At 37.4% G+C, this 17648-nt stretch overlaps 2 protein-coding genes across 4 annotated transcripts; both read right to left on the minus strand.

Annotated features, from left to right (window-relative positions):
* Window positions 1-73: 73 nt before the first annotated feature.
* Window positions 74-3702, minus strand: mrpl48 (mitochondrial ribosomal protein L48). Of its 2 annotated transcripts, none has more exons than XM_084712978.1 (8): window positions 3531-3702; window positions 3172-3224; window positions 2792-2823; window positions 2541-2620; window positions 2201-2370; window positions 1625-1727; window positions 1427-1516; window positions 74-339 (listed from the first exon to the last, which is right to left on the minus strand). In XM_084712978.1, the coding sequence occupies exons 1-8, from the start codon at window positions 3549-3551 to the stop codon at window positions 262-264; spliced, it is 627 nt and encodes a 208-aa protein (XP_084569104.1). In that variant the 5' UTR covers window positions 3552-3702; the 3' UTR covers window positions 74-261. The 2 variants fall into 2 exon arrangements, with proteins under 2 accessions (XP_084569104.1, XP_084569103.1); XM_084712977.1 differs by having other exon boundaries at window positions 3172-3230; window positions 3531-3701.
* Window positions 3703-6663: 2961 nt separating this feature from the next.
* LOC146305935 (E3 ubiquitin/ISG15 ligase TRIM25) lies at window positions 6664-16673 on the minus strand. 2 transcript variants are annotated; one of them, XM_084712264.1, is made up of 8 exons: window positions 16096-16673; window positions 12607-13251; window positions 11449-11557; window positions 10164-10259; window positions 9165-9398; window positions 8897-8919; window positions 7981-8129; window positions 6664-7360 (listed from the first exon to the last, which is right to left on the minus strand). In XM_084712264.1, the coding sequence occupies exons 2-8, from the start codon at window positions 13236-13238 to the stop codon at window positions 7080-7082; spliced, it is 1524 nt and encodes a 507-aa protein (XP_084568390.1). In that variant the 5' UTR covers window positions 13239-13251; window positions 16096-16673; the 3' UTR covers window positions 6664-7079. The 2 variants fall into 2 exon arrangements, with proteins under 2 accessions (XP_084568390.1, XP_084568389.1); XM_084712263.1 differs by having other exon boundaries at window positions 12607-13379; window positions 16096-16672.
* Window positions 16674-17648: the final 975 nt, after the last annotated feature.

Raw genomic sequence — 17648 nt, forward strand, 5'->3', positions numbered from 1 at the left:
GCAAGTATATGTAATTTCTGTGCACAACATTTACCTAAAGGAACAGAATTGAAGCAGTAAATATGACAACATCTCGCGCCTGAAAATGAAGACGGGTTTTTATTTTCCAGAGGTCACAAAAGAATGCCACTTATGAACATGTACACAAATTTCAATGCAAATAAATCACCTTTAACAGCATTCAGTTAAGGAATACGGGGAATAAATATACAAACAGACATTCCTTGCTAATGAGGCTTAATGTCCATAGCCCAAAATGTCCTATTGGTTTATCTGGGCGATGAGTCCCTCCAGCTCTGGACGGCTCTTAAACCGTGCTTGGAAATCAGCCTCAGTGTGCTGAGAGGAAAACAGGGAGGGGAGAGAAGAAGAGATCATTAAAACACTGTTAAAATAAATAATGAAAGGTGAACGTGCTGTTTTTAACAACAGTGTCCTGCTGCCACATTACCAAAAGAAAAACAGATCTGTATAAGGTTATAATGTGAAAAGTCTGTTATAACAATGTTTTTCACATTATACCAACATGTTATTACAACATACAAACCTCTTATAACAATACTTTTTATGTGTCTAATGAGAAATGTTTTATGTAAGAGCTGAAGTACAGTGAGCAGGTCATTATTGCAGAATAAACCCGACAGGCTGATTGTGGACCCCGACATGAAGCTGAGGCTCAGGGTGTGTTGTTTTTTAACATTTAAAGAGGTCACTTGTGTTGTGTGCCACTTTTTTATTGATATATTTTTATCTGCAGGTGTAAAGTAACACCACATCACTCTCATAAGTTTGATGCAGAAGCATGTCACCGTGTGCAGCTGCACACTCAGTTCTCATGTCTCACAGGTCTTTACAGTCATGTGATGAGCCAGCTAAATAAAACTGAGGGCCGTTTATTCGTCGGCACAAACATGATACAAAAGTACTGAAAATGTTTGGAAGTGATGCAGCCGCACACGTTTTGTATTTATTAAACATTATCACTGATAGTTTTTTTTTTTTTGAAGGAATCACTACCAAATGAGTGGCTCGAGAGAATCCATGTATCGATCCTGCACAATAAATCCACCTATCCCTGACATCAACTCTTTCTCAGCATCTTTTCTTTGTTTATGTCAGAGGTTTGCAAAGTGTGAGGCTGTGTCCTTACAAATTAAGTCACTAAGTTACAAACTCGCTCTTCAACTGCTTCACGTCTTCTGTCCCTGTCTGAACCTGCCACATCCCCATCGTCCCTGGAGTCAGAGTCGGTCGGAGCTGCTGTAACGTTAAATCCCCTCAGGTGCTGTATTCCCTGGCAACCAGCCTCCACTGGTTTCAGAGGCTGTATCCCATAAGACTGTTAACTGAGCTAACTTGCTAATGGCAGCTACACTGAATTTCTGCATCATTTCCTGGTCTGGAAAACAACATCATGCTAACTTACCTCCTTCAAAGAGAGCTGCACTCCCTCTGGTTGATTCTTTAAAAGAACCTCCATGAAAACTGGACACAATGTGGCGTTCAGGCTGCTCAACTAGAAAAACAGATAAATAACACGGTTCAATAATCAGGTTTTCAAAACTCCTCAGCAAACTGAAAGGGCATTCAGTAATCAAGTAGGAAGAAGACGTTAACGTTTTACCTGGACGACTCGCTCGTGAGTCTTTAAGATGGCATCAACGTACATCTTGGTTCCTTGCTCTTGCATTAGCATGACCTCTGTGGTCTTGGTTGGCAAAGCATAGCTGCAGGTGTAAAACAGTGAAAGGATTTATGTAAATATCGATCATCATCAAAGCATCTATTCTGCTGTACTTCACTGGACTGTACGTGTCCATGTAGCTTATCTTTTGACAACAATTAATTTTATTTACTTTGTGTTTTAGAGGGTTAGGGGTTGTTTTTTAATCAATAAATTAATAAAATCTTTTTCTTCTGGTTATTCTGCTTTGTTCCATATGACGTAATCAATTCCATAACTGAGCTTCATGTGCATATCTTCCACAAGAAGCTCTTGACTGGATCCAGACCTTTGAATCCACCCACTCTTCTGAGCTGACTGATTCTCTGGTCTGGCATTGTGACATGAAACAGCAGCTTCTCTGTTGAAAAGCACTAATGATTAGGGGACTGGTGACTCGCCAATCAGCACTATGGGCGAGACTAACGCTGTCATTAAGCTGTTGCCAAGCGCCGTCAGCTGTGCTGTGCCCCTCACCATTCTGCCACTTTGATGCCGAGTCTGTTGCAGAGATTGTGGATGTACTGGGAGTAGTGCTCCACCACTGTCATGTCATAACCTGACACTTTCACATTCAGAGTCCCGTACGCCGTATCCGTCGCTGCTACAATCAGTTTCTTCTGGTTTTTGTCTTTCTTTTTCTTTGGCTAAGAAAAAAAAAAAAATACAAAACAATAAAAAACATGAGACTTTTGTCCACATTAGACGTATGGCAGGTTAGGGTTGTCACTTTTTAATTCAAACCTTCAGTCAAACATGGGAGTGAGTTAAATATTTTGTTTTTTGCCAAAAATGTGACCTGGTTGTAGAGTCTTACCGCTTCCTTAGGTAAAAGATGTCTCCACTTCCCAATCCCATGCGTTGGCATGGTTTTGTATTGTCTTTCATTTACAGAAGCTGTGGATGAAGAGAAAAATCGGTCTTTTAAACTTGCATTCCATATACATATGCAGCACATCTTGGTATACAAATAAATAACATTTTAAATGTATTTGACAACAGTAACACACAAATTCAATGCAGTTGCAGGCAATTTTATTCATAATTCCTGATCTTTTATATATTTACCCCAAACAGGATGCTGGATAGATGGTGTGGCCCTTTAAATACAAACAGTGTAAGTATTAGTTACAGACAGTATTAGAGAGACAGAATGTAAAACACAGATGATCACTTTAGAGACATTATGGAAAAAATATATACATATATATTCTGCATTCTTTCAGCTAACCAGCTGATCAAACTATTTTTAACTGAAACTTAACAACTGCTGCTTTTTACATCTGCAACTTTGAGGATTCTTCCAGTTTAATACAGCTTGGGTCATATCTTTGTAGTTGTTCTGTAGTTGTTGTTATGAAACATTACAATGATCAAACCTTCACAATATAGCTTTCAGTTAGGCCAACATGAGGTATGAGAATTATAAAAGCAATGCAAAGACTTACCGGCATAATGTGAGTGCTTGATTTAACACAAATGCCTGTTGTGTGACAGACACCTGCAACTGGACATAATACAGCAACATCAGCCTCCATATTTACAGCATAATGATGTCAACTCTTTACACTTGTTGTGGACAAAAGAAGACATTTGAGGACGTCATCCTGAGCTTTGATCAACACTTTTCACTATTTTCTGACATTTTATGAACCAAACAACATCGATTAATAGATAACATAGTCAACTGAATCCTCCCAGTCCTGTTAATGGTGCTCCAAACACTGTGAGTGGAGTTGACATGACCACTGCTGTTTGACCTCTGTGAACAAACACAACATGTAGGAGGAGAGAAAACACACGTTACCTTTCTAAAGACAGGATTCATGTCTCCACCTCTCCGTGTTTGACAGGAAACACACACTGAGTGTAGCGGCGTCTTTCAGTTAGCTGGCTACATGTAACGGGAATGAAAAAAAATCCAAAACACATGCAGTGAGTACAACTACCAGGTCCGGAAGTGCTCACAGGAAGTTAGTCCGTTCTCTTTTGCGTCCGTGGTTTGAGCACGCCGGAATAAACCTTCCGGGGAGGAATCACACGCAATCTAGAGCGGGAATATGGAATATGGATAATAATATATGGAAGCCCGACACCTCAAGTAACCAGGGAAAAAAAGTTTAATCTTTATCTAGCTATTTAAGTTAACTTCCCTATACTGTTATTCTTTTTAAACACGAATTCACGAATTCACATATATATATATATATATATATATATATATATATATATATATATATATATATATATATATGTATATATATGTGTATATGTCCCATCCCAGTGTGTGTGTATGTATGCATACATATATATATATATGAGTCTTCATGCACATGCATATGTATTTGTATGTAGGACTGCACAATTAATCACAGTATGGCAGCATCCAAATCACAGAATCAGAACCAAGTCGCAATTTTTTGAAGAAGGAAAAATGTGAGAGAACAGCATTATAATAAGGTACTGTGGTGCAGAACAGATGCCCTGGCCTAAAAATCTCTTTGTTGGGTACAGACCTCAATAAATATCACAAGTACACATGTACACAAGTGTTTCTCAAATAAGGACAACTACACAATTGTTCACATTTCAACAGGCTTTATTATTATTATGTAATAATTATTTCAGTTTGGCCCCTCACAAAATCACTCGTATCAAAATAAGAATTGACTTTTCACATTCAAATATCTCAGGCCTAACATAGCTTTTTTGTAGTAAAGTGCAAAATTCATCACCTGAAACTGAGAATAATGTATGACCTGTGCATAGGGACATTTGATTTTTTTTTTTTTTTTTTTTTTTTTTTTTTTTTTTTACAATGCATTAACTACTTTTAAAGCACAACTATGAAAAGCAATGTCATCCTGTAGCCTATGTAAACAATTAATAACAAATTGCATTTCTTTATTCTAACATCATGCCAAGCAAACATACTTAAAGTATCCATGCATACACACATCCTTACTCTTTGGCTTGCAATGGTTTAACTTTAGCATGAATGAGACAATCACAACAATCCATACAAGCAGGACTCATTCAAGTAGATTGTTACTAGCCTTGCGTGTTTGCTCTCTGTCAGATCAAGTATGTTGCCAAGATCTTGGCCTCTTTGTAAGGATACCAATCAAAAGGCTTTCTATGGTGATCGAAAACTGGAAAATTAAAGGAACTGACCCTCCCTTACTAAGTACTGCCTCTGTTCGCTTTGGGCTCCAATAACAGTTGAGCAAGCTTGGTTCTCAGCAGAACCTCAGTCAACTTTCTCCTTTCCCATTTCCTGTACCTAGATATGCTATGTGCCACGCTCATCTCTGTTAAAAAGAAAACCACATTTTAAAGATTGTTGTTGCTGTGAGACCTGTTAAAGCAATATAGATACATCCTAAATTAATCTGCATCTGATAGCTAATGTCAACAAAATCCTAATTTACTAGCTAGCTAATCCACATCAATCCTTAGAGTTAGAGCTAGCTAGTTAGCGTTTTGCTAAAAATGAGCAAAAGGGTCAAAATTTAAGGTGCAATGTTACAACAAAGTAGTATTTTCCAACTGTATGCATTCTGCAGTGCATACTAAAAGTAATAAGACAAAGAATGGAATTTGAAATGCAGGCATAGTCACATTTTAAGTTAGCTAACGTTAGCACAGCGCAAGCTAATTAGCTTCCTAATCTGCATAAATCATTAACTAGCTAGTTACAAGCGGGTCAGGCTTTGAAGCCAGTTTGACATTGTGGTCCCTGACACACTGGAAAACATTCCCTGACACACTGCAGCCCAAAAAAGATTTTTCCCATAAGCTTACACTGTGAAAAAAGTAGCTGTAATTTTACTTTAAATTTACTTTCATTCCTTCAGTTCCATTTGTAAGCATTTGTTTAGTCGAGAACAGCTGCATGTTTAAATCATTTTATCCCATTCAAGTTGGCAGAGGCTAAACTGGAAGTTGGCAACTTGGGAAGTCTCTACTCTGCTTGCTTTATGGGCAACACAGCGTGGAAGCAAATACAGAAGATGATACATGGAAGCTGGCTTCATGCACCACTGAGCAGCTCTCATAGGAATGAATGGAGGCCCTCCTCTTCTTCTGTATCCAGTTCTCCTTAATACGTCCATGGGTTCTTAGTGGAGCAAAGAGCAAATAGTGATGGGACTTGGCAAGAGTCAATTCAAACATTTTCTTATCTATGCCTGGAAAATTAAGGAAAATGATTTCAGAAGCAGTCTCTTCTGAGCACCTGTTGTATCAAAAATTCAGGTGAAGTTCTCAAAACAAATTAGATCCAATTTGTCAACACCATTTAGGCGTTTTGTAAAATGTTTAGCAAAGGGGTAGAAAATCTAGTGGCATCACAGACATGCAGAGTTTGAGTCCTTCCAGTCACATTCTGTCACTACACATTCACATTGGTGTGTGTACATATACAGCAAACATCTTCTAATGTAAAGCACCTTAATTAAGTTCAGCAGTATGCAACACAGGTTAAGCATCAGATTCACATTGGCAGATCCTCAGTGCACAGTTAAATCCAGCTGAATCAAAGCTCTGTTACCATCCAGTGTGTCATCTCAGAATAATGTACGACGGTTTGAGGCAAAATGTGGTAGCTGCTCGAGTCCTTAAAGGCATAGTTTGGATTTTTTAAAGTAGAGTTGTATGAGTGACTTATCTGTTTACAGTGAATTAGCTCCAGTAGATAGCGGTCAGCACACCCCGTTTGGGAAAGCAGCAGGAGTAGAAAGCTAAGCAATGAACTGCTATGGACATGGTTAGCAACAAAATGTATTTTAGCCACCTCAAAAAGAGGTGCACCTAAAACATTCTTAAATATTTAGGATATTTTCACTGCTTCACCTTGCTATCAGAAAGCCTTTTCGGATAGGAAACCACCATTATAGAAGCCAAATATCACTCTCTCCAATCCCACCTGACTCCCAACTCTTTTGCCAAAGGAGTCTGGTGGCTTTGGAGGGAGTAATATTTAGCTCATATAACTTTCCTGTCAGAAAACACTGTCTGACAGGAAGGCAAAATGGTGAAAATATATTAAATATAGTGTATACTTTAACTGGTATTGACTGCTTCACCAAACAGCAGGCATGTCGACCACCATCTACTGTGGGTAATACACTGACTATGAGCAAGCACCTCACACAACCCAACTTAAAAAAATCTGACCTATCCCTTTAACTGTACATGGGACATTCAAAGACAGGACGGGTGCAACACTAAAATAGATGTTGAGAAGACCTTCACAACTGTTGCACTCACCTGCAGATGAAGATCAAATACAAAGTGCTTTAATAAGTGTAAAAATATACTCATACAAATCAAGTCTTCGGTTAAACCACTCTCTCTACCCCTCCTCCTCCTCCTCTCCATCTTCATCCTCATCATCATCATCATCATCCTCTTCCTCCTCCTCCTCCGGGCTGTAAAGATCATCAGCCAGCTCACTCTGATCTTGCCCTTCCTCCTCATCATCATCCTCCTCCTCATCTTCCTCCTCCCCTTCACTCCTCATTTCCTCCACACTGCTGTCATCGAGGTCGTCGTCGTCGTAATCATCCTCCTCCGTGGCTTCTTCCTCGTTCTCCTCCTGCTCCTGCTCCTCCTCCTCGAGATCTGAAGGATGACCTGATGGGTGGACAGGATAGCAATGTTTCATGATTTTTTCATCCCCTGAAACTCTGACAGCTCTTACTTCAACATGTAATAGGATACCTTGAAACTGTGTGAATCAATATCTTTATATTATTATTATTTGCAGAAAAGGCCAGAACATTTACTCTCCCTATGTCAATAATAATGTATAGAGCATCTCACAGCACAGCTGTTGACTGCTGTTTGGCATTGTGAGCAGCCATTAAATTTCACTAATATTATCACAGGACCTCTGTATTTGGTGAAATATGGTAAGTAATCTGCAGGGGAATTTTTACTTTATAAATTACTGACATGGCAGACAATTATTACTAGTTAGTAGAGGTCTCCAGGTGATTCTAGTCCTGTGCGAATAGGGCTTTAGACCACATTAGTTTTAGCTTGGTTTGCTTAATAATCTGCCAACTGAGTGTATTTGCATAATGTTGTGTAACAAGCAAAATGCTCAGGAGGTCCAGCAGAGCTTCCATAATGAAGAAAACAGCATTTTGCCATTGCTTTAGGTAAAAAATAACTGATCACAGCTCCTGTCGATGACAGGATTTAGGGCAAAGTCACATTTAAAGTTGATTTCATGAATGAAAAGTCCTTACACAGCGTACTAATGACAGCAACAATGTGATGTGGCAGTTCCTCGTCAAGGAATTTTCTCATTTCTTCTTCCATCATCACCCCAAGAACCTCCGTCTCCATGTCAACGTATTCGGGGTAGAACATGTTTTTTCTTAGCTGCCGTCGGCACCTAAAAAACGCACACGCAAACACACACCATAGATTGAATTTTAAATTTAATTCCATATTTCAAAACATGTTTTCCTATTTTTTCCATCCAAGCACATAATAGACTAATAAATACAGAGCTTCAACAATTCAGAGAAAAATATCTTCTAATCAATTACTTTTTATTAATTGTTAATTGTTATAAATGATAAATTGGTGTGAAGTAAATTGAATATCTATGTGTTTTGGACTGTTGCTCAAATAAAACAAACAGGGCTGCAAATAATGATTATTTCCTCTGTCGATTAATCTGCCAATCATTTTATTGATTTAATCACTTTATTAATCCTGTCACAACCTTGTCAATTGAAAAGTACATTGAAACACATGGAGCACACAGACATATGTCCCAATAATTTTCATGTAGTTTCTGTAACAATTACTTTCATTATTGATCAATCTGTTGATCATTTTCTATATTAATTAATTACTTGTTTGGTCTGGGGAAAACAGGGAAAAATATTGATCAGTGTGACTCTGTATGACAATAAGCAACTGATTTATTAACTGATTAATAATCAATTCATCAATAATAGCTGCAGCTCTAAAAACAAGCTGTTGAAATAGATCCCTTTGGGCTGGGAAGAATTTTAAATAGGCACCTTAAACTATTATATTCTATTTATTTTATAGACAAAACAATTTATCAATCAATCTACTAAATGAACAGAAAATTAACCAATAATGAAATTATTAGTTGCAGCCCTGAGCAAATACAACAGTTCTTACTGTTTTCCTGTTGTCTTGTATGCCTGAAAAAGATACAAAAACAGATGTTAGGACACACAAAAACACAAAGCAGATTTCCATAAAAATAACTGAAACAAAAGTTTTTCATAACACACTTATGGATTACATAAATATAGCTGCCATAGTTTTGTTGCTGTTTCTTCTAAAACTGAAAACATTTCTCCTCTATTTATTAAACAACAAAACGATATTTTCTACGTTACGGTCTTTTGCAAATAGTCTGCCAGCTCTGAGCGATGCGTCTCACCTCGATGAAACGGAAAGGGTCATTTTCCTGCATGAGGCTCTCTATGCCACAGCGGACCTCCTGCAGACGGGCCTGGTCCTGGCAGATCCTGGAGATATTCTTCTGAATCGCCGGCCCGTTGGTGTCACAATGAGTGCGTGTGCATTCCCGCAATCTGATGACAAAGCGCAGTACTTTGGCCTTGAGCTCCTCGCCCAGCCTGGTCAGACTCTGGTCAGAGTCATCCAAAAACTTCTAGATGAGGAAGAAAAGAGAACGAGGCAGGGTATGTCAACAGAATGACATGTTATCATTTAAGTAAGTTTTTAAGCTAAAATACAAATAACATTGACTAGTTCATGGCTCCTCCATGTGCAAATTTGTTGCTTTTGTCTGTCTTATGTGTGTGGTTTTGGACTGTAGGTTGGACAAAGCTAGACAATTTATGACATTACTTTGAGATCTATGACATTGTTTCAAACAAACCTGTTTATATGTTGCAAGCACATCAAATGCATTTTTCACACATGCAACAGATACGCTCTCATTTTAATTCATGTAGCGTTCTGGACCAGCTCCATACATGCTAGTATCTCAGCTGTGTCTGATGGGTGTAAACACTATCTGAAGCTTCATGTCAATAATACAAGCCTAAACAAGGTTGATACCCAATAAGAGGGCACTGAATAAACATATTCGTCTCTTCTAATCACCAAAATCTGTCTCATAAAACCAGGACAGTTTGTCAGTGTTTTAACCTAGAAAAGGGAAATGTTGAATGTAGACTGTGACAGAATAAACTGGTATATAACTACTCGACTGGAGCAACTTGTGACCATATTACACACAGACAGGGATCATCACATTTTTGCACTAATGGAGAATTTATATGTCTAAAAATAATTACAAAAAAAAAAAGTATTTATAAGCCATATCACCTATCCCTGTTACAAATGGTCAACTATTCCATTGTTTTCCAATCTGTTAGCCCTGTTGAACTCTAAATGTGCGCCATCTTACCTTATTCTGCCTCTCCTTTTCCTTCTGCTCCTGGAGTTTTCTCTCTGCCATGCTGTACTTCCTCTCAACCCTGTACAGCTGCTTGTCCAGCGTTCCCTGGAGAACATGAGGGGGCAAGTGAACAATGATACTGATATCACAACTTGTGTTAAGATTTTAAATATTTCAATATTTAATATTATAATATGTCATGGTTTGTCTGCTCAACCAACACTGATAGAAAATTTAGAAAGTCTTCCTGCTGAAATCTGAAAATCTGCTATTGTATAATAAAGTTCAGTTAAAAAGGGATGCTGTTATTGGTCACTTCTGTCTGATGCCACTCGTACAACATGTTGAATTAAACCGGTTTCTGGACTAAATATCCAGAGAAATGAGCTGGAAGCCTCTCAACTTCACACCCTGTTCAGGAGAATGACCACGCAGGAAGTGGTTTTAATTCTCCTATAGAAAGACCACAGAGTCATGTGACTCTCACTCATTCACTCACATACTGCCTTACACACACACACACACACACACACACACACACACACACACACACACACACACACACACAGCAACAAATGACAATGTTCATTCATATGGATTCCAGACTCATCACAAGACTTTGTGTGAGCCGAACAATCAAAAAGGTGGTTACACCGAACGGAGAAGGCTGCACATGACGTTCTTTACACAATTATTTCTCAATACAATGCTCTGAAATACTGAAAAAGTAATAAGAGCTGCAATGATGAGTTGACTAATTGATTGGTTGATTGAAAAATTGAAAAATAATTGGCAACTATTTTAATAACTGATTTAAAAAAATAAAATGGCATAAAATGTGGTTTTCAGCCCCTCAAATATGAATATTTCCTGCTATTCTCTGTTTTATATCATATTAAATTTAATATAATAAATAAATATCATTATTATAAATATCACAAAATAATGAAGTATCAATATATTATAATACAAATATAATGTAGAATATCTTTGGGTGTTGAACTGGCAAAACAAGACATTTGTGCAGACTGGGATGGACATCTTTCACTATTTTCTGACATTGTATACACCAAACAAATAATCAATTAATCTGGAATGTAAACATTTACATTCCAGATTAGTTGATTAATTGATCGATAGTGGAAAACAATTGTTTAGTTAGAGCCCTAAATCTATTTGAATACAGGGATTTTGTCTTGTAAAATTAATTTAAAAGGTAGAAAATTCACACCTTTGTATGCAGATTGAGAAAGAGCAATTCCAAAACCTTAAAACAATAACAACAGCAGCATACCTTAAAATCTTTCATTGTGTTTTTCAGGGTCTTGATTGTGTGTCCCAGGTGTCCTCCTTCAATGGTGCAGGCATTGCACACACACACCTTGTCATCCATGCAGTAATATCTGGAGGTGCACGCCAAATAAAAACAAGATTCAGATAAACTTTATAAATGTGAGATCTATATTGAAAGACATTATTGACTTCACTAATGAAGTGGTGCTCCAATGCTGCAAAAAACAGAACCAATACTAGAGAAACATGGCGCCGAAAAAAAATAGGTTATTGTAAAAATGTTTGATCAGTTTGGATTTGTAAAAGTTATTGAAACAGAATAAAAGTATGTAAAAGAATTAGGAGAGCTACCTTTGTATATAAATTTGTAGTACAATACAAGCAACAAAAGTTTTTGGTGCAGCAACAAAATAGCAGAACTAGAGTTGAGACAGTAAGTTAATGAATGGATTGAAAATTAACCTGCAATAAATAAATGATCATTTTTAAACAAGGTTCCCTGTTAGTTGTTTTAAGAAAATTAATGAAAGATGTAAACTAGGCTTTATACCAGTCTGCTCCCAATCTCTTCTCACCTGTGTGTTTTTTAAATGTTCTTTTTTAGCTTCTTGTTGTTTCTTTTTGATTATTTTGTATAGTTTGCTTGATTTTGAATATTTATCTTTGTTTTGTATTTGTCTTTGTTTATAGTCTGTGATTACACACAAAAATTGTCCTATGTTGTAGGACAGAATGACGAATCCAGTCAGGACTGTAGGATTATCATTTTAAAACACTGAAGTCACACAATAACACAAATAAACTAACTGATTGAGGCAGTGGTAGATCAGCAACTACCATGATCTGCAATATTTCACCCATTTCGTGAGTATGGAGATAGTGATATTTGGCTTATATAATGGCAGCTTCTCATAGGAAAAGGCTGTCTGATGGCACAGTGAGAATATTCGAAATATAGCATAAGCTCAACTTCAGACATCAGCTGACCATCACTGACTCAGAATATACTTTTGTTCAGCCAGTTATTTGCGGCCAAATAGGTGAATGAGTGATCACAGTAACCCAAATCAGCTTTGTGGCACAGAATTTCACTCCAAGATGAAATACCTACCTTTTCAAAATATTAACACAGCAATATGAGTGTGCACATGCCTCCTACCTGTATATCTCATCATGATCTGGGCACTTCCTCTTCCAGAAGTCATTCATCGGTTCTGTCAGTGGATGCTCACGGAACGCTGGTAATTCCAGATGTGGCTTTACATGCTCCTGGCACATCGACACCTCACATTTCAGGCACGTCTTGACCGCAAATGTCGTCGCAGCAGCGGCAGCAACATCCTGTTTGTCACCACCTTCCTGAGAAACAGAAGCAGCAGAGGACCCGCCCGCAGCAGCACTGGTGCCCGACGCCTCGGCAGCAACTGAGGGGCAGTAATCACACGGAACAGCAAACACACTCTTGCCTGGCTGCGCTGCCAGAGAAGATGACAGCAATTCTCTAGATTTTAAAGACGTGGCAGCTGCAGAGGTAGCTCTGCGCCGGTAGTCATCAGAAATATTGGCTAGTTTGAAGTTTTTCTGAAAGTTGGTGCCACACCGGTGGCTGTCGCGGCACTCCGGGCAGCGGAGGCGACCTCGCTCCGCTTGCCGCTTTAGGCGGTCCAGGCAGGTCTTGCAGAAGTTGTGTCCGCATGGAAGCAAGTAAGGGTCACGGTACAAGTCCAGGCACACAGGACAGGTTAGCTCCTCCTGCAGGACACTGGACTGCTCTGACTGGGCCGAGGCCATGTCAGGATTCACACTGTGAGGTTAGAGAGGGGAGCCAGAGAGGAGTGGTGGGAGATGAAGAAGTGGGAAAGGGGTGGGTGGGGGGGTGGGGGGAGGCAGATTTCTTGATGTAGAGCTTCACTCTTTGTAGATGTCAGGTTGCTGAAACAAGAAATGCTTGCTATTAAAAGTTGAAGGGGGGGGATGTCAAAAGTAGTGATACTTAAATATTTTTCCAATACCATGTGTTTAAAATGATACAATGCCCATTTATATTATTATTATAGTACTGAAAGCACTGAAGCTACTAAAATTAAGTTTTTAAGTTCAGTGTTCAGGGATGTTTTCTGTATAATGCTGTTTGTAGGTTATTAAATAATTATGCTATTTTATGTGCCAAGGACTTCTTTTTTCTTTTTGTTGTAGAATGGAAAGAGTTATCAAGAATTGTTTTGGGGGTTTTTTGTAATATATTGAAATTGTGAACATTCGCTGTTTTTAAATTGTCAGATGAAAGGATTAACTGCTTTTCTTGGTTTCTCATTGCGCAAAACAAAAGATTAGAAGATGTCACCCATTTTTTCATTTAAATGATTGATTATTACAGGGCTGCAGCTAATTATTCTTATAATTATAAATGAATCTGTCAGTCCTTTTCTTGATTAATCTATTAGATGTTTGGTGTGTAAAATGTCAGACAATTGTCATAAAGAAAACTGTCATAGAGAAGTCAGAAAAAACAAAAATATTCACATTTGAGAAGCAGAAATAACAGAATTTGAACATTTTCAATATTAACCCTGTTGCGATTAATTTAATATTTGACAACTTATGGATTAATAAACTAATAATTGTAGTACTAGAAGAAGTTTTATAGTCTGTAGTTTACGCACACCTGAGGGTAAGAAAGGATAAGATATAGTGAACAAAGACGGGTGATTTAATATTCCACAGCTCAGACCAAACCAAACTTAAGTGGCATCACTATTACAGCTAAAATAACAAATAAAAAAGTCCAGTTCTGACTCATTTATTTATTGTTACTAGTATAGTACATCAAAACAACTTCTAAAGTACCAGTGATTAGCCAGTTAATCAATTTGTTGTAAACTATTAAATAAAATTAATTAAATGAATTGCAAACTATTTTGACAATTGATCAATCTTTTTGGGGGGTTTTTCAAGAAAAACACACCACATTCTTTGATTTCAGCTTCTTAAATGTGAATATAGAATATTTTCTGGTTTCTTTTGGCTGCACAATTATTGGCAAAATAATTGAAAGTCCTAGTCCTGTAGTTCTGCAAAGATGGTCTGGACTACAAATCTTGTTCCAGATGTAAACAAATGAATGTCGTATCATCATAATTTTGTTTTTTGATTTTTTATTTTTTTTTACCTGTAAAAATAAAAATTGTGAGACAAAAATGATCATTCCCATTATTTGTATCGCATAGCACAATGTAAGTCAAAATAATTGCAAAACAACCTTTTGTTATCAAATTGAGCAGCCCTAGTCCTCTAGGAAAGTAAACTGGATATCGTTGGGCTGTGGACAAAACAAGACACTGTCACCTTGAGCTTTGGGAAAGACTGATCAACATTTTCACCAATTCATGGAACAAACAAGTGACTGATTAATCGAGAAAAATTACTGACAGATTAATCAATAATAAAAAATTACTGTTAGTTGCAGCCTTAAAAAGATCACAAATATACTTTAGCTTTCATAGCATTTTGCCTACAAATGCAAATTAAATGCTTTGACATATGTATACTCAACTATAATTTCATGATGTGAAATAAATAATATTAATTTCCCACTATCAGCTGATGATTATTGGCTCCAATATTTATCATGCATCCCCACTTATCGCTGTAATTTAACACTGTAAACTAAACATCTTTGGGTTTTAGACTGATGTTTGATAAAACAGGCAACTTGAGAACATCATCTTGGGTTTCAGAAAATTATGAGTACCCTATTTTAATAAACAAAAAAACTTAACTGATTAATCTGGCAAGTAATCTGCAAATTTTTAAGGAGTGAAAACATTTGTTAGCTGCAGCTCTAAATGTGAAAATGCCTTCAGTAACTGACTTATTTGAGAGTACATGCGAATCTGATGACACCAACATCATCACTTCCTTCTTCCTGTGTGTGCTTCGATAAAGGGGAAAAACGAAAGTAAAACATATTGCAACTATACGCCATGTGATAAACAGGCGCTGTTTTCCTGTTGGCTCAGTTAAATTTGTGGAAACCAGTCTCGACTTTGTTTTAAAGGCTATGACCTCAAGACAATCTGGAAACCTGCCAACCTGCTGCTGTGTTGTTTACATGAGACAAAAGGTGGTGTCCCAGTTAGTCAGCACTGGTTTCCAGTCCTCCACCTGGCAGCCTTAGTTGAACATAACACAGGCATATAAAGCTGCCCTGAAAACCCCTTTATTTGAATTATCAGCGTTTATTTGGCAGGTTTGTCCTGATGACGGTACTGACAGTAGGTTAAGGGGTCAACCAACAATTAGCTAACTTGGCTCCCTGTTAGCTTTACCCTAATCTCCCTCTGGCTGGGTCGTGTCTAGAAGGGAACCCCGGACCCGCGTAAGATCTCGCGAGAGTAATAATTTTAATAAAGACCACGATTTTTCCCTAACACTAACGACGTGTTTGCATAACCACATTTTAACACGACGTTGTCACTTTGTAAAACATGATTATTTTTGTACAAGGTGCACAATAAAAAGACACCGCGTACACATCTCGCGAGAGTTTCGCAAACCATTGGTTCCCTGCTCGATACGACCAAATTGTTCTAACACTGATGAGCTAAAGTAAAATACAACAGACAGGCAGGCTGTTAAAGCTACTTACCTTGATAAACGTAAGTACACATACGTTGCCTTTGTGCAGAGCTGAAACACTAGTTTCCAAAGCAGTGCAAAATGTCTGTATCACTCACGATGAGGCTACAATTTCCCAAATCTTGGGTGCACCTGTCGAGCTGCGGCTAACGTGTTATCGTTACGACCCCGTTAGCTCTGCTCTTCTTCTGTACCCAGTATCCACAAACAGACCAATCTGTTTCAGGAGTCCGGGGAAATATTCCAGTCATCGGCCATTTCCTTACTCTTCTGGAGCTTTCGGTATTTGACACAAAAGGATGAATCGACACACACCTGTGCGACAGACAAACGGACGGCTAACTTACTGAGGTCGCGTCTTGAAAGGATCCCCAGACCCACGGAAAATCTCGCGAGAGTGGTCATTTTAATGCAAACATAAGCTTTCCCCAACCAGAAAAAAAGTGTTTTCTGTCCCCAAACCCACCTGGATCTTAACCACGACCTTATCACATTATAAAACAGAATTATTTTGTAGAAAGCTCCCTTCGAAAAAACAAAGGGTACAAATCTCGCGGAAGTACACAAATCAAGGGTTCCCTTCTAGTCATGACCGCCACTGATGACACTGGGCAGGTTGATGCGGGGAAAATGCTGCATTCAGTGCTGCTCGGAAATTCTGCATTCACGCTATTTTCCCTTTAAATGGTTGACCGCTAGGGGCGCTGTTGTTGTAATGTCATTTTGTAGTGTCGTAAAGTGTTAATTTTTTTTGATCAGCTGTGTAATTCTTCTGTGAGTGCCATAAAAAGAATAAATCTGACAAGGAATAAGAAAATCGTTGTGCAAATATAAAGAGAAATAAATAAAAAAGGGAAAATGAGTTAATGAATTGAAAGAATATGGAAATATAGAGGAAAATGAGATAATACAAAAGAACAAGCAATTTTATTTATTTGTTCAGTTATTTCTGTATATATTTATATATTGTTAAAATATATTTATTTCGTTTTTGGATGTAAATTACTCAATTTTTATTTTTATTTCTCTAATTATATCATTTAAACATATAAATTCCATTTTTTGTGCTTACTTTTAAATTTATGAATTTATTTATTTTTGTCCTTTTATTTTTTTCTTATTTTTCCCGTTTGCATTTGCTTGAATGAATACATCAGTCCTGCCAGGATTCATGTGTGGAGAAACCCATGACTCAGTCAATTTAAGAAGACTCAAAGCCACCTGATTACTCTTCAAGGAATAGCAAAAGCAGTAATGGAAAGCAAAAAGTAAGGAAAAATAAAGTTATAAAATAAATACATGGTATTATATTCAAAATTACAGGGTTGATACGCTTTCAAAGTATAAATGGTTTGTAATACCATGGACTCTTGAAATGACTTATGTATTTTTAATGTATTTATGTATGTATTTTTATTTATTGTTAACTTAGTTTTACTATTTATAAGTTTTAAGCAATAGAAATTAATCAATTAATCAATATTCTTACTAGAATAGTATGTACTGTATTGTTCTAAATAAAATGAACTATTGTATTGTATTGAATTATTGTATTCATGGAAA

The sequence above is a fragment of the Lutjanus erythropterus genome, chromosome 23, assembly GCF_056507025.1.
Source record: "Lutjanus erythropterus isolate fLutEry1 chromosome 23, fLutEry1.hap2, whole genome shotgun sequence".
Lineage (NCBI taxonomy): Eukaryota > Metazoa > Chordata > Actinopteri > Lutjaniformes > Lutjanidae > Lutjanus > Lutjanus erythropterus.

Bases quoted from the DNA above. Each gene is read 5' to 3' on its own strand.
- mrpl48 (XM_084712977.1), bottom strand. From the start codon at position 3,551: ATGAATCCTGTCTTTAGAAAG. The intron at 2,824-3,171 runs GTAAGTCTTTGC...TTGTATTTAAAG, and splicing joins CAAGCACTCACATTATGCCG to GGCCACACCATCTATCCAGC. The intron at 2,371-2,540 runs GTAAGACTCTAC...TTTTTTTCTTAG, and splicing joins ATCTTTTACCTAAGGAAGCG to CCAAAGAAAAAGAAAGACAA.
- LOC146305935 (XM_084712264.1), bottom strand. From the start codon at position 13,238: ATGGCCTCGGCCCAGTCAGAGCAGTCCAGTGTCCTGCAGGAGGAGCTA. The intron at 9,399-10,163 runs GTAAGATGGCGC...TTCCTCATCTAG, and splicing joins AAAAGGAGAGGCAGAATAAG to AAGTTTTTGGATGACTCTGA. The intron at 8,920-9,164 runs GTGAGACGCATC...TATCTTTTTCAG, and splicing joins ACCCTTTCCGTTTCATCGAG to GCATACAAGACAACAGGAAA.